This window comes from Amblyomma americanum, chromosome 7 (assembly GCF_052857255.1).
Source record: "Amblyomma americanum isolate KBUSLIRL-KWMA chromosome 7, ASM5285725v1, whole genome shotgun sequence".
NCBI classification, from domain to species: Eukaryota; Metazoa; Arthropoda; class Arachnida; order Ixodida; family Ixodidae; genus Amblyomma; species Amblyomma americanum.
The window spans coordinates 145903498-145929804 of record NC_135503.1 but is presented as its reverse complement, the minus strand read 5'-3'; the positions used below and the strand labels follow the sequence as shown (position 1 = coordinate 145929804).

General features: G+C 49.8%; 1 protein-coding gene across 1 annotated transcript in view; it reads left to right on the top strand.

Moving 5' to 3' along the window:
• Positions 1–1500: 1500 nt before the first annotated feature.
• The window catches only part of LOC144098152 (uncharacterized), a 44094-nt gene continuing 19287 nt past the window's right edge, over positions 1501–26307 (top strand). The window contains exon 1 of the mRNA XM_077630680.1: positions 1501–1637. Within this exon, the coding sequence (XP_077486806.1) occupies positions 1628–1637 (10 nt within the window). The 5' untranslated portion in view covers positions 1501–1627. The remainder of the gene's footprint in view (positions 1638–26307) is intronic.

The following is a 26307-nucleotide window of genomic DNA, read 5'->3' as shown; positions in this document are numbered from 1 at the left end:
TTGCCTTGAAACAGGCCATTTGATCGAACAACCACAAAGAAAAGTACTTTGCAGTAACAAAGTTATACTGACTGAACGCCACAACCAGTGCGTCGATTGCATTTGCCTGTGTTCTGTAAAAGGCGTGCACTAATGATCACAATCGCAATACCCTGGACCAATGATTCCTCACTGCGAGCGAAGGGTTTGCAACAGGAGAGCAGTTCGCGCCCAAATGCGGTTGCACTTTTAAGCTCTGGCTAATAACGCTCTGAACCCTTGCTTACTTCACATGTGCCCTTATGACGCCGTTTCATTGCATTGTGCAAACAAAACACGACTTTTACAAGCTTAGTTTTGGCTTCAAATAAATACATGTAAAACTGCGGCGACCTAACGTCGTATAAATTAGCGTTGCATTCACTCATTTGCATAATTCGGGGACCTTTCGCCGAGCGAAAGTGCAGCCATTTTTAGCAATGGCGGCACATCGTAAAAATCATGAAACGCCAATTTGACATCACTTCAAAATGTGTGCGTATCACGTGTTCCACGTGAATTCTTCCAGCCAATCAGATTTCAGGAAGCGGCCATTCTCAGTGTGCAGTTATTTTTTCTAAATTGGCAAGTCGAGCGCATGTGTTCTCATACGTACCACCTTGTTGTTCCCTTTACAATCACTTATATTTACTAGCCGGGCACCAAGAATAGCGCTGCTGAATATGTTTTTTCAATGCTACGTCAATTTGACGTCAACGCGAAAAGTGCGTATGCAACAGGCGATGATTGACACCCACTTTGCCCTGCCTCGTCGCTGACTTACACTTCTGATAGCCAATCAGAGAGGCAACATGGCGCCGACCGGCGAATGTGAATATGGAGAATCGACACCCAGGTCAAACACGATACATTTTAGGCTTTTGACGCGTGACTCTGCTTTGTCAATAAGCTTCTGTTTTGAGGAACTGCTCTCGCAGGTAACTATCCAAACGTGGCTCATTTGGCACTGGCAAATACACAGAATCTCACGGAGGTCCACAATCTGCTCGCCCGTCTCAGAACTCGGGAGCACGGTATGGGCGACCCTTGAGGTCGGCATGCAGAACGACGGTGTTGAGGACAACATTACCGGTAAGTAGTCGAGGGAGGAGAACTTTGTACGCGTCCGTGGCAAATTCAGGTGACAGGAGACTTCGACCAACGACCGATGCGCTGTTTTCAGCTAGAAGCATATCAACACACAGCTGTACAGAACGGCTTCCTCTTCCTCTTCCACTCTGCCATGGCGGATTTTGGTTTTATCATGAACAAAGGCGAATCTAGTGAAAGCATTTGTTTCATATATTAACTCTTCCGATCCAGAAATCACCGCGCTTTCGCTACGTATATCCTGCCCTAACAGAGCTATTCCATCAGCAATTTTTTTCACAACCGTCGCTACTGCCAATAGAAGTTTCGCAACGGCAATGCTCGCAGGGTGCGCACGCCATTTGTTCGTCCTTCTCCTGAAGACGACTAAGATCGCTGGTGCTCGAGCCAGGGCGCGAGCCAGGGTGCAAGCCAGTGCGTGATCTAGGGCGATAACGGCCTAGGAGCTTGTGCGACGGCGACCACGTAGCCTGAGCCGGACGGGGCTGAAGACTTCGTCATGGCAGCAGGTAGGCTGCACTTTCTTATGCGACTCTAGGCCGACGCGGCCGTCCGCCTACCGTATTAGGCGTATTACGAACTAAGGCCTGCGCCTAGTCTTTGTAAGACTACACCCTTACGGGCTAATCCAAGCATACCTCCTGTCCCTTTATAGCGAATAAATGTTTTCACCACCACCATCCTCCGCTGGCCAAAAGTGGCACAAAAGGCGTCTTGAACGGGCAGTGCGCATGTGACAGTTCGAAAGATCTGGCCGTCACCGGACATGGGCCGCTACGCAGTCGCCTGCCAGTAGAAGCCCTGCTCTTATACGCAATCAGATGCGCTCTTGGGAATCGATTTCTGCTCTTCACAAGTTGATTATCATCTGGGCTTGAGGACATGGAACTGTGTATGTGCCCTCCAGTTAAGTGGGATCCATTACGGCTTCCTCCGTACTCCAACGCTTGGCCTAGCCGAGAGAAACGGCTGAGCACCATGTGAGGGAGAGCTGTTCGAACGCGGCCTCTTGGCTTGCACTTGATTCATTTAGGAAGGTGTCTCTGCTCTAGTTTCGAGCTTCTTGAGGCCGGCTCCGAATTCTCTCTTGCCGCTTCTGCGATTTCAGCGGCGCTGCAGTACAGTAAAATTTCGTGACATACCTTCGAAAACTATGCTCCTTTATGGCTCTGTCTTTCGAAGCCTTTGCGCTGCGACGCCAATATTCTACCAACATGACTGACGCTTTGGAAATGGGCGCGAGTGCAGTGCATACACCTTCTTTTCTATACCCGTTAAACTATATCTCTCTGTATAGAGCCGGGTTTCGTGTGCCAGTGAAGAAAATTGGGCAGCAGGAATAAACCGCCGCGAGTTTTTGGCCCCGAGTACCTGTACCTATACTGCGAATAGTGCAGAACTCGCCAGTGACTTGCACAGGCGCACAGCGGGATTGAAAATATAAGTGCTCATTCTACAGGCGTTAAGCGATTCCGTAGCGCTCTTAGTGGCAGCGGTGAGGAGGAAATTCCTGTGTTAAAAATGAGGCTATCGCGAGGATGCGTCGCTGCGGGAGGTACCACACGAAGGATAACCGAAGGTGCCGACGAGACAGTAAATATGCCCGGCACATGCAGCGCAACAGGCTTTCTGACGCTAAAGCTACGTCCGCGCGTGGCGTCAGTTGTTTAAAATCAGTTGCTGGGTGAGTTGGTATTTCATGCTTACATTCACAGTGCAAAGACGAACACGGACACGAGGGAGGACACCACAAAGCACCGACTTCAACAACGTTGATTGCTGCGCGCAGCGAATACATATAGAGTACAGCGGGCATGCGTAGCAACGAAAACTAAAGTCATGTGAGGCTGGTAGCAGTGCCAAACCGCAAGGGAAACACATCATCGTAGGTACAAAAAAGAAAAAGAGCTGAAACCTAAAAGTCGGGACACAAACAAGAACAAAAAACAATACCCTTGTTAGAAATTCCTAAGACACGGCGTTCGTTGTCGCTTAACAACACCGATGGGGTGCTGACAGAGTAATCTCCTTTTTCTGCAACCTCACCAGCCTCAGCTATCTCCTGGCTGTTTTGCTGACATACTTATGAAGGACTGTTGTTCTTTTCGAAAAGTGACCACGTTCCTTACACTGTTCACAATCACGGCAGTGTATGCCTAGATGACGGGATTCCCCGATGACACTATTGCTGTGTTTCATGAGTCTCTCGTTGAGACATCTGCCAGTTTGGCTAATGTAGGTTCGGCCACGGGGTAAAGGTATAGAGTAGACTACGTCTTTCGTGCACTCTACAAATGGTGGCCTGTGCCTAACAGTGCAGGAATCGCTCCCAGTAGCGGTGGAATTTACCTTCTTGCACAGTTTTGACAGCTTCTCTGATGCGGAAAACACCACATGTACACCTGCTTTTTTTCTCTATTTTCTTGAGCTTGTGGGCGATCGTGTGCATGTAATATAGTACCGCCACATTTTTTCTCCAGTCTGTGTCAGCCCCGCCGTTGTCTTGTACTACTTCCCTGCTTTCTTTGAGCATGTTTTCGGCAACCGACAACAAGAGTGTACATGGGTAGCCAGAGCCGCTCAACCGAGACACCTGGATAGAGAACACTGAATCCAGTCGATGCTGACATGATTTCGTGAGAGCACTGCAAGAGCAAGATTTAACAATTGGCCCGTTCACTAGTTTCGAGTTGGCTGAACAAGCCTGTCCTTCCTTTTGGTTCAGCCCACTCAAAACTAGCGAAACGCAGGCTTCCAAGTACAAGATAGCCCGGGGGGGATAGTGCGGGAGTTCTGATAGGCCTGTTCGTTTCTTCGGAGTCCCTGGTGACCGAGGGTGCAAATCAGCTTACGCCAAGTTCAATCTGCGTATTGTCAGCTATTTCAATTGTGTGGGGAGGTGGCTGGCCGCTTCGACGTGGCTTGGGCGGGCCAATCAAGCCAATCGGTCACCCCCAGCGCCACCAAAAAGGACTGGAAGGCGGCCCTGCTCGGCTGTCCAGACCTCGAAACACAAAAAGGCATTGGTTCAACGGACACAGGCGGCGTTGCATGCCAATGGTGGAGCCAGGCAATAGGGGCTCCACGTGGTTTGTGACTGGAAGGGGCCAACACGGCCTCAACCCAATCAGCTCACTGCAGCCAGTTAATGGTAAATAAATATTTTGCACTACCACCCCACCCCCAATAGAATAATTCAACCACCTGGGGATAGCTAACGTGCACTGACATCGCACACGGGGTTCTTTTGCGTTTCGCCTCGGTTGGCCGCCGCGGTCCGGGTTCAAACAAGGGTACTTCCGGCTAAGTAGCGGAGCGCGCTTACCTTCAGTTGCGTACTTTAAGGCGCGGTTGAGGTTGCCATCGAGGTGTGGTGGTTGTGTAAGATGCTTATTAAGACAGCCTTTATGTTAGGCGTTTAACAGGCCCTGGGCCAGGGTGACGAGCGCGCGTTGCAGTTTCAGGTTATGGAAGGCAAGCAGATGGGCCAGCGTGGGGGTGGGGGGAGAGGGTATGGAGTGGACTGGCATGTTGAGTAGCACTGTGTAAGGCAGTGTCTTATATCTGCATATGTGTGTGGACAGTTTGAGCACTAAGGTGGAAAAAAAATTGTTTGATGTAAAAATATTTCGCTGACAAAAAGTGGCTGTCCGAGATGTCGAGATCTGACAGTTACTGCGCCATTTGCTTTCCTCAAAAACCAGTTTATATCGCCCGGCCGGGACCTTTGGCTGTGGGCGACCGGGCGTTGCACCGAACTCAACCATGCTTCTCTTAATTGCCCTCCACGACACTTTTTTCTTTGTTGCTTCACTCGAATCATCCTTCCTCCCTTCTTTTACGGTGTGGTTCAGGTGTTCACCGAGGAGTAGCGCAAATCGCGCCTTGCCCGTGTGCTGTGGGATATCCGTGCACGTTAAAGATCCCCAGGTGATCGAAATTATTCTGGAGCCCTCCACTACGGTACCTCTTGTGTCGGTAAGCGCTTTCAGCACGTCGTTCTCGACCACTTGCAGAGCTTCCTTGAAGACAACCACCTTTTCCCTGATTCGAAATTCATTTTTCGCCGATCCCTTTCTACCCACGACGTCACGCTCCATCGCTCTGAAGAGGTCCTCCATCCTCCATTCCAAGCGCAGTCGCGCGATCTTCGCGCTGGGCTTGAGAAAAGCATTTGACAACGTCCTCATTCCGCTGTCCTAGATGCCATTTCCGCCCTCAATGTAGGTTCCCATCTTCACGGTTACATCATGGCTTTTCTTGCCCGGCACAGGGCTAATATCTCATTCGGGCCCCTCTCCTCTCCAGTTAGCCCTCTTGGAAACTGAGGTACCCTCTAGCGTTCTGTCCTTTCTCCCTTTCCCTTAAAAATCACTCTCTTACCTACGGCATGCGATCTAGCTAGCATTCCTAACCTCTCCCACATTTTCTACGCCGTTGATATAACCCTCTGTGTAACCACCGGCAATCTTGGAGAGGTGGAGGCCGTCCTCGAGGCGGTGGCGGACACGGTCGCCGGTCATGCTCGCGCAATCGGGCTCGCCTGCTCCCTGTCAAATTCTGAGCTACTACTCCACCGGGCTTCGTGTGAATGCCTTTGTCCTCAGTCACATTTTCTACTCTCTCCCCTGTCTATCTCTCGTGCCGAGGAAGACAAGGTGAGATGTCTCATCCGGCAAGCCTGCAACTCGTCTCTCGCGCTCGCCACCTCCAGCTCAATTCTCGTCTGCTGGCGATGGGCGTTCAAACCACTCTTTCAGAACTTGTGGAAATCCTTCGCACAGCACAACTCGACTGCCTATCTTATAGCCCTTTTGGCTGAGCCCTTCTCTCTTCCCTTCCGCTTGACCCCTACGCCCCTGCCTGTGTCGCCAACCTCTTACCCTCCTCTATCTTCTCCATGCTCACAGTCGACCCCCTTCCCAAGAACATGCACCTTGAGTATCACGCCATCCGCCGATCTGCCCTTGCCTCCACTCTCTTGCGCCTGTACGGCTCAAAGTTCCACGCCGTGTTTGTTGATGCGGCAACATACAATTCGTACCCTGCTTTCGCCCTCGCCACCGTCTCCCATACACTTTCCCCTCTGTACGTCACCACTATCCCTGCTCGCCTCTCCACGGCCACCGAGGTGACAACCATTGCCCTCGCCATTGCTACCACCCCGGCCCGTTTCATATTCAGCGACTCCAAGACTGCAGTCCCCAACTTTGCAAATATTCGAATGTCCGCCTCTGCGCTCAGCATCCTTAAGTACTTCTCCCCCCCCCCTTCCCGTAAAATGCAACTCCTCTGGGTTCCGTTTACTGGGGACACCTTGCAGATGAGGCAGCAAATTCCATCGCTCAGAAAATGACAGACCGAGCTGGCCCTCTACATTCCGGGACGGACCCGCGTGTGGGGGCCTGAGTGAGCGGCCGTGTTTCGTACCTGCGCCGCCAATTTCTGGTTCCTGTCTCCAGTTATATCCTTCCTAGTATCCGCCTACACTTTCAATGGATCCAGGAAAGAACATGCAGAGAACTTAATCGCTACCATCGCTTGTTTTTGCCCGATGATCTCTGTGAGCTACCCGATGAGAAAGTCTCCACTAGCGGCGCCGCTGCGCAATGCCTCGCCTCATGGAGGCGAGCCTCGCCGGCAAGCCGCGTTCCTCACCCCCTAGCAACCAAGGAGGAGATCGTGGACGTTGAGACCATTGACCCGTCGGTCTCTCACGGTAGTGAGTGGTACACTGTGCTTCGAGCTTATCGGAGTCGGGCCCCGGGTTCGAATTTGCCCCGAAAATAACCCTCAACTGCTCGGTTCAAGCTATACCAAACGCCAGCAACGCCGGTGCGCCACCGGACGCTGCCTCTGGAACCTCTCAAACCGGGTTCAAGGAGTTGCCACAGCTGCTGCGTCTGACGCGCGCAGTCGTGCGAAAAAGTGAACAACTCGCTGCACTGCCGGCGGGAACGATCCGAGTCGTAATTCGCTCTCCAGGCATCCTTGCCCTGGAGAAGCTCCCTGCTCCAAGCATCCAGCAGGCACTTCGCTCGACATTCAGCTTCGCAGTGGTAGGCGAATTGCACATCACAGCTCATCCCACGAACACATTCACCGTCGTGACGGTAGGGGAGGCAACAGCTCCCGCTTTGGTGAAAATAAAGAAAATCCCTTCAGATGGCAAGCAATACCCTCAGCCGAGTACATTGCGGCCATTCCAGTGGTTGTCAAGGGTGTGATTTCACCAGCATACTGGAATGAAACACCAGAGCAAATCCTGAATGACTTAACAATATCGAAAACCGAAGGCATAGTGGCCTGACCCATGGAAAAAACAGCATCTATTGTGATGTCCTTTGCCTCAGGCCCTGCGCCCCACACCAATAAATACATGTGTGTGGTACACCGCTGCACTAAGTGTAAGGGAAGCACTGACGCTTGCACAAATTGCAGGAAACCTGATCTCAGGTACGACGTATGTTCTCTCCCAAAAGCTGGAATCCTGCCCGTGGTGTGGTGTAAAGCACACCACTCAAGAGGCCCCTTGAACGCCGAGATGCATGCTCTGTGGTGGCAACCAGTTTACCGGTACAGGCTCGTGCACACCAAGACTCCCCAGCGTCGACGACAGACCATGCCGAAATTCAAACAAGCACTGCCTACGCCAAATGACTTTCCGCCGCTAGTGCCTCATCAAGACCGCCAGCAACCCTGACCAAAGCCACCACTACACCGAAACCGCACAGCGGGAAAAAGAGCTAGCCCTCCTGCGGAAAGGGGTTAGGCATCTCAGGGCAGTCATTAATTTTATTCATTATACTGTCCCTCTGCCCTCTCTCTTACCAGCATCCTAAACCTCTTCAGCAACAACAGAACCGTCTACACCCCTTCCACAAGGAAACGGAGGCCAGACGACGTTCCTGATATAGACTCAAAATTCATAAACTTCGCCCAACAGCTGGAAGCGAATATTCTGGCTCGGACTCAAAACTACATTGAAACTACCGTCACAAGGCTAACAAAAACAATTTTCGGTCAGGTAACCAAAGCCATTCTACAACAAATTCCAAAAATAATTGCTGGAATGTCTTCACATACCCAAGCCAGCAATCCCATAGCAACTCCCATCCTTCTCCCCCCCCCTACCCTGCAGCATGGCCCTGTTGACGGGCAATAATCTCCAATTAGGGATCCGACATTGAAACTGCAGGGGGTTTCGCCGCAAACGAGGCCTCCTACAGCAGCTCCTTTCTGCTTTCTCCACACCCCCTGATTTAGCAGCCCTCCAGGATGCTAGCACAAATTCTTCACTGCCACGATGCGGTCTGATACCATCTGTCATCACTCTAAACCCCAGGGTCCTCACGTATGTTCAACATTTTGTACCGTGCACTTGACATGCACTAACCTCTCCAGTTGCTGAAACATTTCCAGAATTAATCCCCTCCACTCACAGATATCGCCCCCTCTTCATCCTCAGTTATTACCTCCTTCCGAGGCAACCGGTCTTAGATTTAATACCGCTCATTAAAGCTGCCTCCACCTCTGAAAACATGGACCCATTCATTATGTTGAGGGACTTAACTGCGCACATATAAACTCGGAGTACACGCGCACCAACAAGACAGGAGCGGAATTGTAGCACACCCTTCAGATGCACGGCCTGCCTATATATAAAATTCTCAGCACACCCACAAGAATCGGCAATCGTATCACCGCCGACACTAGCCCAGATCTCGCTTTCTGCCGCAATCTTCCAGCACCGTTCTGGAGGAACTCACATGAGGCCCTGAACAGTGATCATTATATTATAACTATAGACCTTGATTTCGCTAAAAAAGCTAACTGCTGTGTTCGGATAACTAGCTGGCATAATCTTCAAAAGCACAGAGAGGCGAAAACATTTAAATCCCTTTTGACCTCCACACATGGATGACAGAGCTCCAACAGGATGTCCAGGCACTCATGCACACGTTAGATTCCACCCCCAAGACCCCCGTTGTAGATAGTCGCTTAACGCACAATAGAGTATTCTAACTCGCTGGAAAACTCAGAAACATAACAGAAAAAAAACCTAAACTGGTGCAACTACAAAAACTAATAGAAGAGCACAGTGCCGCACTCGGTAAATCAAACTGGCACCAATTAAGTGACGGATTAGGATGTAATCTCTCCTCCTCCAGGGCCTCGCAGCTTCTACTACATATGCTACACGCCACTCAAACTAAAAACAAACCCGCGTTATGCTCAAAAGGCTTACCCATCAAAATTGATATAATCACCAAGCACTATTGCACCAACTTCAATCAACCTATACCAATGTGGGCCAAGCAATGTCTTATCACGACTACATAGGCCCCGATCAACCCTTCCTCGACGCCCCTGTTATGAAGGCTGAATTCAGAGCTCAACCCCTAGTGAGGACCAAACCACAAATGTCATGCTGAAAAATCTAGATGACCGCTCTATATCTCTTCTCACAGAGTACTTCAATGAGTGCTGAGAAACGGGGGAGCTGCCTGGTGAATGTAACCACGGGAAAATAATTTTCATCCGTCAACCCAATAAGCTCATTGATGCCCAACATTTTCGTCCCATATGGCGGACTTAGTGCCTGGGCAAACTGATTGAACATATCATCCTCACCAGTCCACGCAACATATAGAATCCCATGGACTTTATCCCCATATCATGGTAGGATTCCGAGACCAGCTCTACGCACAAGACGTCTCCTTCAGATTTCAAGCGCTTTCCTCAATTATATGTACATCAGACCAGAGCAATCCTGGCAGTAGACCTCACCAAAGCATTTGACAAAAATACGCACAGCGTCATCCTTCATGTCATAAAAGAGCTGAAGTTATGGCCTAAGACCTATAATTATATCCGGGCCTTCCTGAACGGCCGCAGCGCTTTCCTGCATATGGATGTTATACAGACCCTTTACTTCACACTTGTTAACATTGGCACTCCCCAAGGGGCAGTGTTATCACCCCTTTTCTTCAACCTCACCCTCATTCTTCTGGCGAAAGCTCTCAGCCGCATCCCGCACTTGGGACACACACTTTACGCGGATGATGTAACGGTCTGGACCACATACGGCTCGAATGGCGACATAGAATCGACACTTAAAGAAGCAGCTACAGCTATAGCTACCCACGCGGCAAGCATTGGCCTTGAATGCTTCCCCACAAAATCAGCACTTCTCATAATTCGGCCTCGGCATGTTCCTACCGCCACATCACGATTTACCTGCATGACACTGCTATACCACAAACATCGGCTCTCCGCAGTCTTGGATTGCATTTACATGACACGGGGAAAAACAACTTCACGTAGCTAAAAGCACTAAAACAGTAAACTTACTCCGTCATCCGTCTTCTTACGAGGGTTTCACACTGGTCTAAACTGGTCTAGAAGCCGGTCTTGATGAAGTACACAATCTCAAGGTACAGCATGCCTTTGCAGCATTCTCTACGCCTCTCCTTACCTGAACCTCTCCCGTGCGAATAAACATAAAATCAATGCTATAAACCTCTTGTTTACCAAACACCACCCAACCTACCAAAGTGCGCTAGCACGGAGAGGCTATTAAAATTAGGAGTGCACAACAATATAGGAGAGCCTATAGAGGGACATCAACACACAAATTACCTCGGCACGGAAACAGCTGGCACACAGTAGACTCTGGGAATTCGCTTAGCCGCACACGCTACAGACTTGATCTCTCTTTCTCGCGCTATGCACGTCGCATTTATCATCAAACCCGTTCCAAAGAATGTCCACCCAGAATGCATTCAATCTCGGCGAGTCGCGCTAGCCAAAGCTCTCTATAAAGAATATGGCACTTCAGAGTATGTGCGCTGAGTGGACGCCGCGTGTGGTCTAGACCGTTCAGTAGCTGTGGCTTTACCATCCAGGATGCCCCCCCCCCCACTCACCCACTTCATAGGCCCCCTCGTGTACGCCGCAAGAAGCAGAGGAAGCTAATGTAGCATTAGTCATCTCGCAAACAAAATGCAGCTTATATAGTTAGCAGTTCCAAAACAGTTATTCTTAACTTCGCCCGCGGACGCGTCTATCCTCCCGCGTGGCAGATATTGAGAATGTGCACCCTAAATTCCTGTAGGCATGTTGAGCTCGTGTGGGTGCTGGCTAAATCCCGGAAATGAGGCCGCTGATAACAAAGCCCGAAGTCTTATTTGCCGTGCAAATGGACACCCCAGCCGAGATTTTCCGATAAAGCCGGGACACAAACTCACAGAACTTACACAACAAGCTCGCCTTACCCGTCAACTCTGCCTCCTCTCTACCCCCACCTATCCCACTCCCAACAAATCCCCTAGAGGCAACTCCAGACCAATACTCTTCCCACCCCTCAGCTCCTATCCTACTTCGGCCCTATTTCCCCAGAGTGCACTCGCCGCGGAGAATCGCACGCCACCTTGGACCACTTCCTCTTCGGCTGCCCTGCCGATCTTCCCCCGCAGGGACAGCCCGCAACGGATCATGGGAGGAATTGGAGGCCCTCCTTGCGTCGCAGGGCCCTGACACCCAACATCTGTGCTTGAACCGGGATGTCAGTGCCATGACCCTACGTGGCCTGGACACATGAACGTAATGTGAGGGCTGTGCGGTGGTTCTGAGACCTTAAATATCCAACTAGATAGCTAATAAAGTTTTTCATCCATCTATTCATTCATCCCTCCTGGCATTCCATGACATCACCCTTCAGCATCGCAACTCTCGCCGATCCCTCTCTCGCCTCCAACAAGATAGAGGCCGACACGGAAAAACAGACATTCTCCTAGACACGAAGTATTTATTGACCCGACTTCTACTGAGAGACATGCGCCCGATATGCAAAAGACAACACACAGAACACAGAGAAAAAACCATTGCCAAAAATCTGCAAACGAAGACAGCCGAGGAAGTGGCCTATGTCGACGCGTCAGGCAGAAAACATGGAGCGGAAGTATCGGCAGCGGTAGGTGGAGACGGTACACCCAAAATAACGGCCTCATCACGCATCCTAGACGTAATTTCGGGTTGCAATAGCGATCGCTGGCGTCGGCGCCCGGACATAGATATTATTTCAGGACAGCAAGAGACATTTGGAATTTAGCAAAAAGAAGAATTTCAGAGGAAGCCAGACGCGTCCTCTCAACAATCCCAATCGTTAGAAAAATTTCCATCATATGGATACCTGCGCACGAATCTGTCCTGGCAGCGGGGCTGCACACGCGCTCACTCGAGATGTCTACAAACGAGCGGCAGTAGAACCACCCGGATGCAAAGGTACGAAAGATTCCATCATTAGATACCGTGAGCTGACCGAACACTATAAGTTACACAGAAGGATAATTACACCCTTAGAATGGTCCCCCTCCAATAATGTGGCGCGCATTACGAGGCGGTTACAAGCTGGAAATTACATCTGCGCAGTCTGGGTCTACTCGACACCGACCGGGGATGAAAATATTCAAAATGTAAACATTTTGACGAAAGGGGCACTCTTCATCACATAATTCGAGAATGCATCGATTCCCGAGGCACCAGTTTAAACATCAGCAGTAGAGAAGCCTGGGAAGTTTCCCTGCGGAGCGAGGACCACGCCATCCAGCAGCCAGCCATCCGCCTGGCGGCTGAGGCCGTGAAGAAGCAATGCATCTTATTCTGCGGAGCATCGCTTACCCGCGTCGCAGGCCTGCGTGCAGGGACCGGGGATTTTGGGGCGCCTTCTTGGTAGGCAATAAGGTTTTCATTCATTATTTCATTCATTCCCACTCACAAGTCCCTCTCTAAGCTCCAACAGAGCACGTGGCGCCATTTATAGGCCCACTTTTTTGTCAGTCCTGCCCACCTTGTTCTTATTCACCCCAGTGCCTTCTCACCCAATGCACGATCTGCAGCCACCACCGATCAGACTATGCTCACATTCTTTATTCATATGCGGCATTTTTGCCTCCCGTCTCATGGAAATTAGAGTCCGCAGCTGTGGGAGGCTGGTTTGGCCTGCTCGGAGCAATATATTCAACTACGGCTTACGGCCTGGGCAGCGGCAGTCGACGCCAAGCTTGACATGGAGGCCCCAAATGGCAGCCGGAAGGCCACCCACAGAGCGGGCACCTCATATTTTTCTTTTATTTTTGGCCTTCGCTAAATAAAGTTATTCACCACAATCCTCACCCACCACGGTGGCTCAGTTGCTAAGGCGCTTGGCTACTGATTCGGATTTCCCAGTTTCGAACCGGACCGCGGCGGCTGCGTTTATATGGAGGAAAACGCTGAGGCGCCTGTGTGCTGCGCGATGTCAGGGCACATTAAAGATCTCTAGGTGGACGTATTCCGGAGCCCTCCTCTACGGCACCTCTTCTTTACTTTATTTCACTACCTTCTTTATTCCTTCCATTACGGAGCGGCTCTGGTGTGCAAAGATATGAGGCAGATTCTACGGCATTTCCTTTCTCCAAAAAAAACAAACAATAATATCACCACCACCATCCTTCCTTTCTTCTTTTAATCCCTCCTTTATTCCTTCCCTTACAGCGCGCTTCAGGTGTGCGCTGATATATGAGACCAATACCAATTGGTTTTAGTTTCCACAAAAACCAATTTGCAATTGATTTTTTTTCCAATAACCAAATATTTTCGCAATTAGAAAAATTAAACTTGGTTTTTAGGAAAGGAAATTCCGCACTAATTGCCTCTTATATGTCGGTGGACACCAGAACCGCGCTATAAGCGAAGGGAGGAAGGTGGAAGTGAAAGAAGGAGAGAAAGAGGCGCCGCTGTGGAGGTCTCCTGAATAATTTCAACCACCCAAAAAAATGCAGGGTAGAGTTGATTTTATTGTAACACAATCATTGCGTCGAGAGCAGGTTACAGGAGACACATACTAAATGGCCGCTAGCCCATGGCTGGTGGCGACCTCATTGGCCAGCTCGATGGCCCGTACTTAAATGTTAGGGTCCGAGCTGGCCATGTAAGATTGACGACACATTGATGCTGATTGGTTCGACTAAGTTAACCATGGTTATACTCGTCATTTCTATCGGTTGTCGTCTATAGTACCCCCCCCCCCCCCCCCAAGATTTACGAACTCAGTCACCAGAGCGTACAAGTGTTTCAGTACCAATCGAATCCTTTGTTCGACCACGCTTACATCTCGAGGCATATTCAGCCGCACGATATCCGGGATTAGATCGAAGTCGTCGCATCCGTTCTCGACCAGCGGCACGTTAGCTGCTTCTTTCCCTCAGTAAATATGGCACATACCCAGGCGGGGCGATTGGCCAAGCTGTAGTGGCACTTTAGCGCCGCGGTTTCTCTTCTACGGGAGAATCTTTTTCCGCAGCCCTATCTCCGTCGGAAAAACGGTCGCTCTGTCGTCGGCCGCCGGAGTACAGGTCCTTTTATTATACCAAGTGGTTACGCAACGACCCCAAGGGCGTCTTCTTTGTATTAGTTGTCGTGAGCTCCGACAGGGGATGTCAGGCGTCCGTGGGTGACCTTATTACTGCGAACACAGCCACCGCGGCGCACGGCGAACATGCCAATGCGCACGACTAACGGAAGAACTTCCGGCCTAAATAGCGTCGCTGGTAAAAAATCAGAAAAGTTTTAAGGCGAACTGCTTGCTTGGCTTATGAGCCCCCTGAAAGTGTGCATTTGCAGGAAGTGTCCACCTTACCTGTCAATCAAATGACAGCATCCAAACTAAATTAAATCTATTACAAGTTATAATTAACGAAAATTAAGATTAAAATAAAAAGTTTCAAAAAATTCAATACGCATACTGGCGTCGAAAGCAAAAACACGCGTTCTATAAAGTTCCGTGCTTTTACATTCATTCCTGCATATAAGCTGACCTAAGTGCCCTCAGAAGTTTTTTTTTTTGTGGGTATACACTTCCACACCTCAGTGTTCAATCTGTCCTCATACCGTGGCGTGGCGGCCGAGTTTCCTTCCGATGGAGGAGACAAACAAAGGCGCCCGTGTATTGTGCGATCTCAGTGCACGTTAACGATCCCAATGTGGTCAAAATTATTCCCGAACCATCTAATACAGCACCTGTTTCTTCCTTCCCCTTTTACTTAGTCCCTCATTTATCCAATCTCTTTGGGCGAGGTTCAGCCGTCCGCCGATATTTGACAGATACTGCGACATTTGCTTTCCCCAAACATCATTTTGCCACGTATGCAGATATAGAAAACTGCCTTACATAGGCGCAACCCAGCCTTCCAGTTCCTTTTCTATCCTTTATAATACAATATTTGTTTAATATCAGGAAGTTGGGGTTTCCTGCCAGCGCCACTTCGGCCCCTCTGACACGCCTCCCGGGTTCTGAACAAGCAACACGCCCTCATCAACTTTGCTCAGGACCTGGTAAACTCCTAACAGAAAGGCTTTTTTAGAGTGGAAAGCTTCACTAGTCAACGTAAAGCAACCGTCGCATAGGCCGGTGAATGATCGCGGACGACCTTCAGCCCTGCCACATCGCAAAGCTCACGGCCGCCTTTGTGATGTCAATGCAGGTTAATGCTTACGAGGTGGTCGAAATTACCCGGAGGCACCCTCTATGGCATCTCTTTCTTCCTTTCTTCTCCCAGTCCCTCCTTTATCCCATTCCTTACGGCAAGGTTAAGGTGTGCGCCGAGACATGACACAGATACTGCGCCATTTCCTTTCCCCAAAAACTTATTTCGTCCTTACGGCGCGGTTTGGGTCTCCACTGATATATGTGGGACAGTTACTGCGCTATTTCCTTTCCTCGAAACGAATATTCAAATTTTCTTCGAAAGCAAAGGAAAGGCCCATAGTAGTAGTAGTAGTAGAAAACATTTATTCCAAACAGGTAGGATAGAGAGTAATAATAATAATTGGTTTTTTGGGGGAAAGGAAATGGCGCAGTATCTGTCTCATATATCTTTGGACACCTGAACCGCGCCGTAAGGGAAGGGATATAGGAGGGAGTGAAAGAAGAAAGGAAGAATAGGTGCCGTAGTGGAGGGCTTCGGAATAATTTCGACCACCTGGGGATCTTTAACGTGCACTGACATCGCACAGCACACGGGCGCCTTAGCGTTTTTCCTCCATAAAAACGCAGCCGCCGCGGTCGGGTTCGAACCCGGGAATTCCGGATCAGTAGTCGAGCGCCCTAACCACTGAGCCACCGCGGCGGCTTTTCGACGCCTTTTCGGTTGCGGGTGATGCACCGAATCATGCGGGAGATCTGGAGGGCAGTTGTCCGGAGACGCTGTAACGTGTGGTTGGCTTTCCTGTCGCTCTGAAGCCAAAGGCCCAGGATGCGGATAAGAGGGACTTTATTTTCGTGCCTTCGAGGTAAACCTCGATGTCGCCGGGAGATTTGTAGGCATAGCCCTGAATGCGGATAATTTCGGATTTGTCGGGTGTGCAGCGGAGGCCGCAATTTGCTGCTTGTCTTTCTACGCAATTGGCTGCCTCTTGTAGGGTGTTTTCTTTGCCGGCAAGGGAACCCCAGGTGGACAAGATGATATCAGCGTAGATAGTATAGCCGATGCCTTCAATAGCCTCGAGTGCTTTTGCCATGCCGGCGTACCTCAAGGGAGCTTCCTGGGGCCCTTGTTATTTAATTTCTACATCAATGATATCACAAGGATCCCTACAGCAGCAAAATTTGTAATCTATGCTGATGACGCTACTTTGTTGTTTCGAGGCAATAGTTATGACTCCCTGGAAAATAATATTATGAACTCTCTGAATTATTTACATTCTTGGAGTGTCGCAAATTCGCTGCAGATTAACAGCAAGAAAACAAAAGTCGTTATCTTCACTCCAAGGCAGTCATCAGCGCAACGTATTAATTTAACCTTCGGTGACACAACAATAGAAGTCGTGGATACAATAAAAATACTTGGTGTACATTTTCATAAACACATGTCATGGGACACTCACGTTAACAGTATTGTTTCCCGAATTGCCAAAAGCGTCGGCTTACTAGCGAAATTCAAATATTTTCTACCGACCCCAATTAAGTTACTTTTGTTCAATGCATTGTTTCAGTCACATGTAAACTATTGTTTTCTGGTATGGGGAAGCACAACATTTACAAATTTACAACAGATTCACATGCTAGAAAAAAAAGCAGTTCGCCTTATCGCAGGGGCAGATCCTTTTGCACACACTAGAAGCCTGTTGACGCAATTCAAAGTACTTTCTGTGCATCGGCTTTACTCTTATATTTTAGCCAAAAGATAAAACTGGATGTCCAAAACAATGAGGACCTCATTCAAACCATATCAAATCTATGTTTAAGAGAAGGTAGATCAACATCGCGGTCACCTGAAATTTGGAAAATTCCATTCATACGCACAACCATCAGCCGTCAAATGCTCGAATATTCACTTCCAACTTTGTTAAATTATCTCCATAAACATGATATTAATATCCGAAGTGTTAGCACCCAAACTCTGAAGATTTTTTTTACACAACAAGAGTGATGGTTATGCTCGCTATAATTGTATAATGATGTTTTTCTTTTCTCAGGTGTATTCTGCTGGTCTTGATTTGATGGGGATATCTTATTGTTGTGTAAAATGCAATTTTTTCTTTTCAGGCAAGTAGGTCTTGACTCACTTTCTATGTGTGTATGTCCTCGTGACTATGCTGCTATACATGTAAATGTGCAACAGCTGTATGCCTTGTAAATGGGGGCTCGAACCACGTCAAGTGATATGTTTTCACTTTTGTTCGAGTCCCTTTCTGCCTCGACGGAATAAAGTTCAATTTCAATTTCAATCATAGCTATATTGAAGAGGAGAGGAGAGATGATAGAGCCTTGGGGAGTGCCTTTGTTGGGTGTCTGCTCTGTGCCGGAGCGGACATCTGCTATGCCAATCGTGGCCGTGCGGTTGAGGAGAAAGTTTTTGATGTAGTTGAAGGTCTTGGGTCCGCAATCGAGGGCGTTGAGCTCTTTCAAGATGGCGTTGTGAGAAACGTTGTCAAAAGCACCTTTCAGATCAAGTGCCATAATTAGGTGCTCGCCGCCTCTCGGGATGTTACTGAGTACTTCTTCCTTGAGAAGGAGGAAAGCGTCTTGCGTAGAGAGACCTTTCCTGAAGCCGGTCATAGTGGGTGGAAAGAGGTTGTTGTCCTCTATGTTGTTTTGGAGGCCGGTCTGGATAATGCGCTCGTGTAGTTTGCCCAGACAAGAGGTGAGGGAGATTGGTCGTAATGCTTCCAGGCTTGGTGGTTTGCCTGGTTTTGGGATAGTCACGATTTCGGAGTGTTTCCACTCTGCAGGGAGTTCTCCCGCCTCCCATAGGGTGTCATTTATGTAGGTAGTGAAGACCTCGATCTGCAACTTGCCCAGGTTTCAAATCATCCCATTTGTTATCTTGTCCGCACCAGCTGCCGTGTTGCGTGTGGCAGATCGAGCCGTGGCGTAAACCTCGGCAGTGGTGATGGGGGCGTCCAGCCTCTCATTTGGGCCTGCCGTGTGCGAGATTGTGCTGGGAGGATGAGGGGCGCCGATGTATTTGGTTTTGAGGGTGGTGAGGAGGGCCTCGTCGTCTCCGGGGTACAGATGGGCGATTTTCTTGAGTGTACGGTTAGTGGAAGACCGCGATGTTTGTGGATCGACGAGGCTGCGGAGGATCGCCCAGGTGCGGGAGGTCCCCAGCGTGCCGCGTAGTGACTCGCAAAATTCCTGCCAATTTTGTTGAGAGAGGTGTTGTGCACACTCTTGTGCTTCTGCCGTGATTTGCGATATGCGGAGTCTCAAGGGACGATTGAGGCGTTGGCGTTTCCATCTGGGAACCAGAGTCCGTCGGGTCTGCCACAACTTCAGATGGTGACGATCGACCGCCGGATTATCGGGTGTGCATTGTACTTCGCTGGTGGCCTCCTTGTGTGCTTTCCGAATCTGTTCACTCCATTCACTGATTGATTGAATGGGGTCTTCCGGATAGGGCTGCGCACGGTATTTAGTACAATCCGTGATTTTGGCTGTTCCCAGGGTGCGACGAATGTTTGCGGAGGTGATAGACGTGCTTACGATGTAGTGGTCGCTACCTAAGCTCTCTCCGACATTTGTCCACGTAGCGTTATGGATGTTCTTGACGATTGTAAGGTCAGGGCATGAATAGCGCGTGACGCTGTTTCCTTCGCGGGTTGGGTATAAAAGATCAGTATTTCCAGGCCCAGGGCATCCCGATCTCGTTCCACGCTAAGACCACGAAGCGAGTTCGTTTTGTAACCCCATTCTCTGTGGGGGGCGTTAAGTCACCGAGTGCGATAAGCTGATGCGAAACAGCTGGCTGATCTGCCTCTTGAAGTATGTCAGAGAAATTGGCCTTGGTTGCTCGTGGGGGGTGATACACGTTCAGAACGAAGGTGCTCTTGCGGCCCCTCTTGTTGGGAATGACCTCGATCATGTTGTAGTTGATCTGTTCTCTGAAGGAGTGTTCGACCACCGTGATGTCCTTAAAACAAGGGTGGCAACTTTTGGCGAGTTCGCGTTGTGGATTGTGTAATATCCATGGAAAGTCGGCGCCGGGTCGGCTCCTACCTCTTGCAGGCACATTATACCGGTTCGAATGGAGGTGACATTGATGTATTGTTTCAAGAGGCTTTGTTTTCTCCTCGGCAATTCTATTGCCAGATCTCTAGGCGGTCAGGAGTGCCTGATTTAGAGAGCGGGGCCATCCTGGTGGCTGGTAAAGCTCCTGACAGATTCGTTGTCGCTACTCATAGCGACCGCCGCGGTCGTGGACCGGTAGGTTTTTGCTCGAGGGTTGTCAGAGCTAGTAACACGTTTTATGCTAGGGGCTTTGGTGTTTATCAGTGCTTGTAGGGTAAAAAATTGGGCGTCATGTGCGTCCAGGCGCGCGCCTATTTGTGCGATTTGTGAATGTTGTGAGAAGGGGGTTTATGTTTTTCATAATGTTATTCAAGAGACGTCCCTCTATTTTTTCATATGTGTCGGGGAGGGGGGTGGTTGTCGGTTGGCGAGGTGTGGGATTGGGTGTCGCCACTGGTGGTAGCAGTGGTTTGGGGGAAGTCTCAACGTCCCGGGGTGCAGGAGGTGGGGTAGGTTGAACGTGGGGAGTGGTGAAAGAAGCGCACTTGCGGGCTAGCTCCGCTACCTGGGATCGTTGCTTGTCGATAGTGTGTGCCATTTTTGCGCAGTCTGAGCATTTGGGTGGAGCGGGTGTGTTTGAAGGAACGGTGGGAGAGTTCTTAACGAGCTCTGCCCAGCTCACCTTTTTGTCCGTGGCCTTGGCTTGCCCCTGGTGTGTCCGGCTAATTTCCTTTTTTTGCTTGCGTGCAGAGGGAGGAGGGGTTGACCGGTTGGTGGAGACGGATCTCGATCTGCTCCTACTGCTGCAGCTTTGGCTGGATGACTCGTCGTCCGTGCTGAACTAGCGCGGCGTCCGAGTTCGGGCCTGGTTGTCTTTCCTGGACCGGTGTTGTTCCTTGATGGGTGGGGTGGAGGATCGGACGGATGGTAGCTTTTGCTTGAGTGGTTTGAACCGACTGGGGCACTCCTTGCTGCCGGTTTCGTGTGTTCCTCCGCACAGAGAACACTTCGGCAGGCACTGAGGTCCGTCAGGAGGATTTTGGACCCCACATTTTCTGCAGGCCGCCAGGTCTGATGTGGGGCACACATAGGACCTATTACCCGGCTGCATGCACACATGGCAGAATTGTGGTTCTGGGCGGTACAGATGGCAACGAAACTCCGCGCTCTTGAAGTACACAACTTTGGGGGGGGGGGGGGGGGTCGGGCCGTTGAAAGTGATCAGCATCGACGATGTTTTGTCCATGCGTCGTACGTCGAGTACGGTGGTCCCGCGTGAGCGGATGTATAGGCCCGTCTGAAGAGCTTCCGGTGTCACGTGGTCCGGAGTTCCGTGGTTTACGCCCCGTCTGTCGTGCTCTGTGAAAGGTATGTAGGCGTTCACGTCATGAGTGAGGTCTCCAAGGGGCAGTGTCTTGATTTCTCGAAGTTCGTTGGCAACTTCTGCGTGCGGAGTGCTCGCTACGAGGATATTTGATCCGTAGTGGGGGCGGAGGAGGTACCTTCCTTCCACCTGCTGCGGTTCATGACAGGCGTTGCTTACTGCTTGGGCAAGACCGAGATTTGAGAATTTCTTTAAAGCGAGTCCTCGGCGAGGTCGAATCACGATTTTGATGTCCGCTTGCGGTAGAGGCGGGAGGCAGACTCGAAGGCCGCGTTTCTGTGGCGTAGGATGTTTGTGATTTGGTGGGGGGTCCTGCGAGTCGGTGCTGCCCTGCACTTGGCTGTCGGTTTCAGTCCGGGCTGCTTTGCGAAGCTTCCTTTCTTGACGTCTGCTCAAGACTATCTTCGAGCCGTTGGGCAGAGGGGTAGTAGGCGGTGGCGAGGCCGGGGACGAACTGCTCGTCGGACCGTTTTCCGTTCGGTCTTGAGAGTCGGTTAAGTCCATGTCAGAATCCAAGCCTTCATTTGTTGTGGGTAGCAGGGACGCCTCCGAGCTCATTTTCAGCGCCAACAGCGTGGCGCGGGGCGAGGCATGGGCTGAAGGACCGCCCTAGGCCTAGGACGCGAGGCCTAGCGTTCTGCGACTTGCACGGAGCGTTAGAGCCTTTTTCGGGCAAAAAGTGGTCGTAATTGCACAGAAAATGGTGGGAACGGGTGCCGCAACACCTTCACTGTCCGATTATGGGTGGTATCAGTCCATTTCAGGTCCAAAATTCGCCGTCCCGAGTAAAAATCTACGGAGCCGAGGTGAAGTGCATCCGCTCACGGCTTTCATTCGTTGGCTCCCCTCGAAAGGCCCATAGCTGGCCTCCTGAGACAATGGATATCTCAGTAGCGCTTTAACCTGCATGGCAGTAGTGATAGACGTGCTGCGCATGCGTTGGCAATCGCAAGGTTGTAGCAAAAATGCGGCACTGAAGCTATTGCCGTGCGCGTAACTGGCTCCTTGGGACAGTGGACGTCTCAATCGCGCTTTGAAGTACGTGGCAGTGGTCAGAGAGAGATGTGGCCAGCATGCATTATCATTGACAACGTTGTGGCAGACACGCGGCGCTCCAGCAGAAGGCCACAGCGTTCATTGGGTGACCAACTTGCCGCGATAAACCAATAAGGCGTTCATGTGCTGTGCGGTCTCAGTGCACGTCAAACATCCCGAGGTTCTCAAAATTATTCCGGAGCCCTCAAGTACGGCACCGCTTACTTCCTTGCATCTCTCGGTCCTCCTTTATCCCCTCCCTTACGGCATGGTTCAGGTGTCCGGCGGGATGTGAGACAGATAATGCGCCATTTCCTTTCCCCCCAAAATTGGAGGATGCTTAAGCTTCGCCTTTATGGGTGGAACGCGACAGCGCGTTGCAGCACTGCCAGGGGGTCCACGGAACGCCATCGCCCAACTAATTTTAACAGAGCACAGCAGCTAATTTTATTCTCTGTCTACACCAGCAACACCACCACATTCTTGATGGACACCTTAACCATGTCTAAAGCATGCCACTGATGGTAGCTTCCTTCTCAACTCACTCCTCACGCTACGGTTGACATGTCCACTGAAAGTAGTTACACCTGTCATTTTTCCTCACGAAAGTTCGTTCTCCATTAAATTCCCAATTCTTCATTGAGCGCTTATCTGTGACCCTCCGTGGTGGCTAAGTGGTTAAGTAGCTCGTTAAGTGGTTAAGTATATATAGCGGAACAAATGTCTACATGTATAGTGGTCCCAGCGTGCAAGAAAGAAAGGCTTACCCTTGACGCTCTATGGAATACGATTCCTGGACGTTGAGCCGGATCTTTAAAAATACTATGTTATTTTCCTTCTGGGCCTGCCCAGCATTTGGCGAAGCAGGATGGCTGTACGACATCGCGATGAACATGCGCGGTTTGTCTGAGATTAATTTAAAACAAACACATTTCAGCTGCGTGAAGTGTACAAGGGCTATGTTTTGGAGATGAAGTCAGCGAGTTGATCAGAGAGTTGTGTTCCTTGAAACAGTTTTGATATTCTCACGTGAGTGAAACGCATGTCCGCTCTTGATGTTTAAGTGTGCAGCGCAGAACATATTTGTGATTTGTTGTAAACTGAAAACAGGCAATAAAGACAAAAAAGTCCCTTAACGGGAGAGTTTTCTTTCCCGTTTTAGGAGTTTTTGGTGAGGGGAGAGGGAAGAGATAAGAGGGCACAATCAATTTTAAAGGCCGTCATCATGGATTCCAAAGACATAAACTATGCCACCATTTCACCCCCTGACAACATACTCACATAGTTCCACCTCGATCCACCATATTGGGCCAAGGCGGCATTAATGGCATGCGGCAGGTGGTGGTTTCTACTATCATATTGTAGATGGCGCTACAAGTCTCAATGCGAGATGCGCTCTTTTCTAGTGGTAGCCACAGATATGGCGCTTTGATCTTAGGGTGGTAGGAGACCTCACGACATCTCGAAACGTGATGAGTAGTAGCTAAGGCGCCCGTGTGCTGTGCGATGTAAGTGCACGTTAAAGATCCCCAGGTGGTCGAAATTATTCCGGAGCCCTCCACTACGGCACCTCTCTCTTCCTTTCTTCTTTCACTCCCCCTTTATTCCTTCCCTTACGGCGTGGTTAAGGTGTCCAACGATGTATGAGACAGATACTGCGCCATTTCCTTTCCCCAAAAACCAATTATGAGTAGTTGCCACAGATGGCGCTGTGATCAAGGGTGGTAGCAGACCTCACGATATCTCAAAACATGATGATTAAGGTCGACTGCTCTTAAAAATAATTTGTGACAGTCAATTCTACACACATAAAATTGGCTTGTGGTTTAGAGTGGTTAAGCCATTCGTTTGTTGAGCCGGAGTGTCCGGGTCTGAATCCGACCGCAGCGCCTGCGTTTGTATGGAGGCGAAACGAAGAAGGCGTCCGTGTGCGATGTCGGTACACGATGAAGATCACCAGGAGGTCGAAATTATTCTGGAGGCCTCCACTGCGGCACGTACTTCTTCCTTTCTTCTTTCATTCCTTCCCCTATGTGCTCCATCGGTTGTCCACTGAGATATGTGGGTGAGTTACTGCGTCGTTTTCTTTGCTCAAAACGTGTTTTCATTTACAGCACGAAATATTGTGAGAAAGACCCGCCGCGCTGGCTGAATGGTTAGTGCACTCGGCTAATGAACAAAAGTGCCCGGTTTCGAACCCGACATTGGCATCCCCTTCCTTTGTCCCTTCCCTTGCGGAGCGGTTCAGGTGTCCGCCGAGATTAGGGAGAGATACGGCGCCATTGCCTTTCCCCAAAAGTATTAACTGACTTATTAAGGGCACAGGGTAAGGTAAAATTAGAATAAAATCGTTTTTTTTTTTCTTTTGGAATTTTAGAAGTTCAATTCTTTCTACACATGTTCCATGATCGCACTTTCCTCAGAAAGCCATATTTACGGCTGAAAAACGCTTTTTCCGAAACCAAGTAGTGAGCGGCCACGCCCCCTTTCAGGATTAACGTCAATTTTTTCAACCAAAAAGTCCACCACCTGATTTCAAAACTTGTCTAAAATCAGCTACATATAAAACATTGTCTGGCAACTATTGTACAGCTCCTCTTTTTTAGCCAAGACAATCCTGAGACGCTTTGCACGTTTTTTCCACGTTTCTGCAACCTTCATGCAGCTGCGTCCGAGTGCTATCCCTTTCGATCAGTATTGTAAATTGTGCCGGTGTTGGTTGCTGCTGATAAGTTCAGATGCCCAGGGCAAAGAAGGCCTTCGTCAGGCGTGAATTTCACGGCAACCGCTACGCTCATCGTGAAAAAGCAAAAGGATGTCCACGACCGAATGAGATCCCGAACGCCGAACGCGCCAGCTCCTCGACATCGAAGCTTTCAAGATTTTCTCTGTGTTTCCAGGAAGAGGATGTGCTACAGAGCAGCAGCCAATATGCCTTAATGGACATGGACGGCATTTGTGCCGCAATTACACAGATTTGTGTGTGCAGAGAGTGCGGTGGAAGTGTTGAGCTCATCGAAAGTGTGACAAAACGGGTAGGTGTTGCAAGCGTTTACAGTTTGAACTGTGAAGTGTGTAGTGCCGCACAACAATTTGAGACGTCGAAGAAAACTACTTCTGGCCTCTATGAAGCCAACCTCAGGTTAGTGTATGCCTTGAGGTCCATTGGTAAGGGAATGGCTGCAGGAAATATACTCTGTGCTATGCTAAACCTTCCTAAGCCGCCGACAGTTTGCGAAATACAATCAAGAGCTTCTAGGTCACATCGAAGCTGCTGCTCAGGAGCCCATGAAAAGGGCAGCTGACGAAGCTGTGCAGCTGAATGAGGGGGATAAAGACATCGCAGTTGCTCTTGATGGAAGCTGGCAGAAGTGAGGCCATACTTCCAATAACGGCATAGTCTCTGCGACCAGTGTAGACTCTGGGAAAGTGCTGGATGTGGAGGTTTTGTCTAAACGTTGTCCAAAGTGCAGCATCAAGGGTACAAACAGTGACCCCCTTCATAGAGAGGTGTGCCAAAGCAACTACCAAGGCACCAGCGGTGGAATGGAAGTCGCAGGAGCACTGAAAATTTTCGGCAGGAGTGAGGAGCTTCACGGCGTTCGATACGTCTTGGGGATAATGACAGCAAGGCTTTTATGGCTGTGAAGGCACAAATGCCATATGGTGATTCCGTTGAAATATCCAAGGTTGAGTGCATAGGGCACGTGCAAAAAAGGATGGGCACAAGGTTACGAAGGCTAAAAAAAGGAAACAAAGCAGGAAAACTCTCTGATGGAAAGAGCCTCTCGGGCCGAGGCCGACTGACTGATGCAGTAATAGACAAGCTCCAGACGTACTATGTTTTGGCCATCAGAAGAAATGTAGGAAACCTGGATGAAATGCGACAGACGATGACCCATGCCATGGACTTTGCCCAAAGGGACCTGATACGTGGTGTGCCTTCAACAGAAGTCAGTCAGAGGGCAAGCCATATTTCCACAAGGAGAGTTTGCCTGCATCTGTCTTGGAGGCTATCAAACCCATTTATAGGGAGCTATCGAAGGCTGAGCTCCTAGAGAAGTGCCTGCATGGGCGAACTCAAAATGCAAATGAGTCGTTCAACCATGTTGTTTGGGAACGCGCGCCAAAGAATGTGTTTGTTAGGCTTCGGACCCTACGGATGGCAACACTGGATGCTGTTCTTTCATTTAATGATGGTAGCATC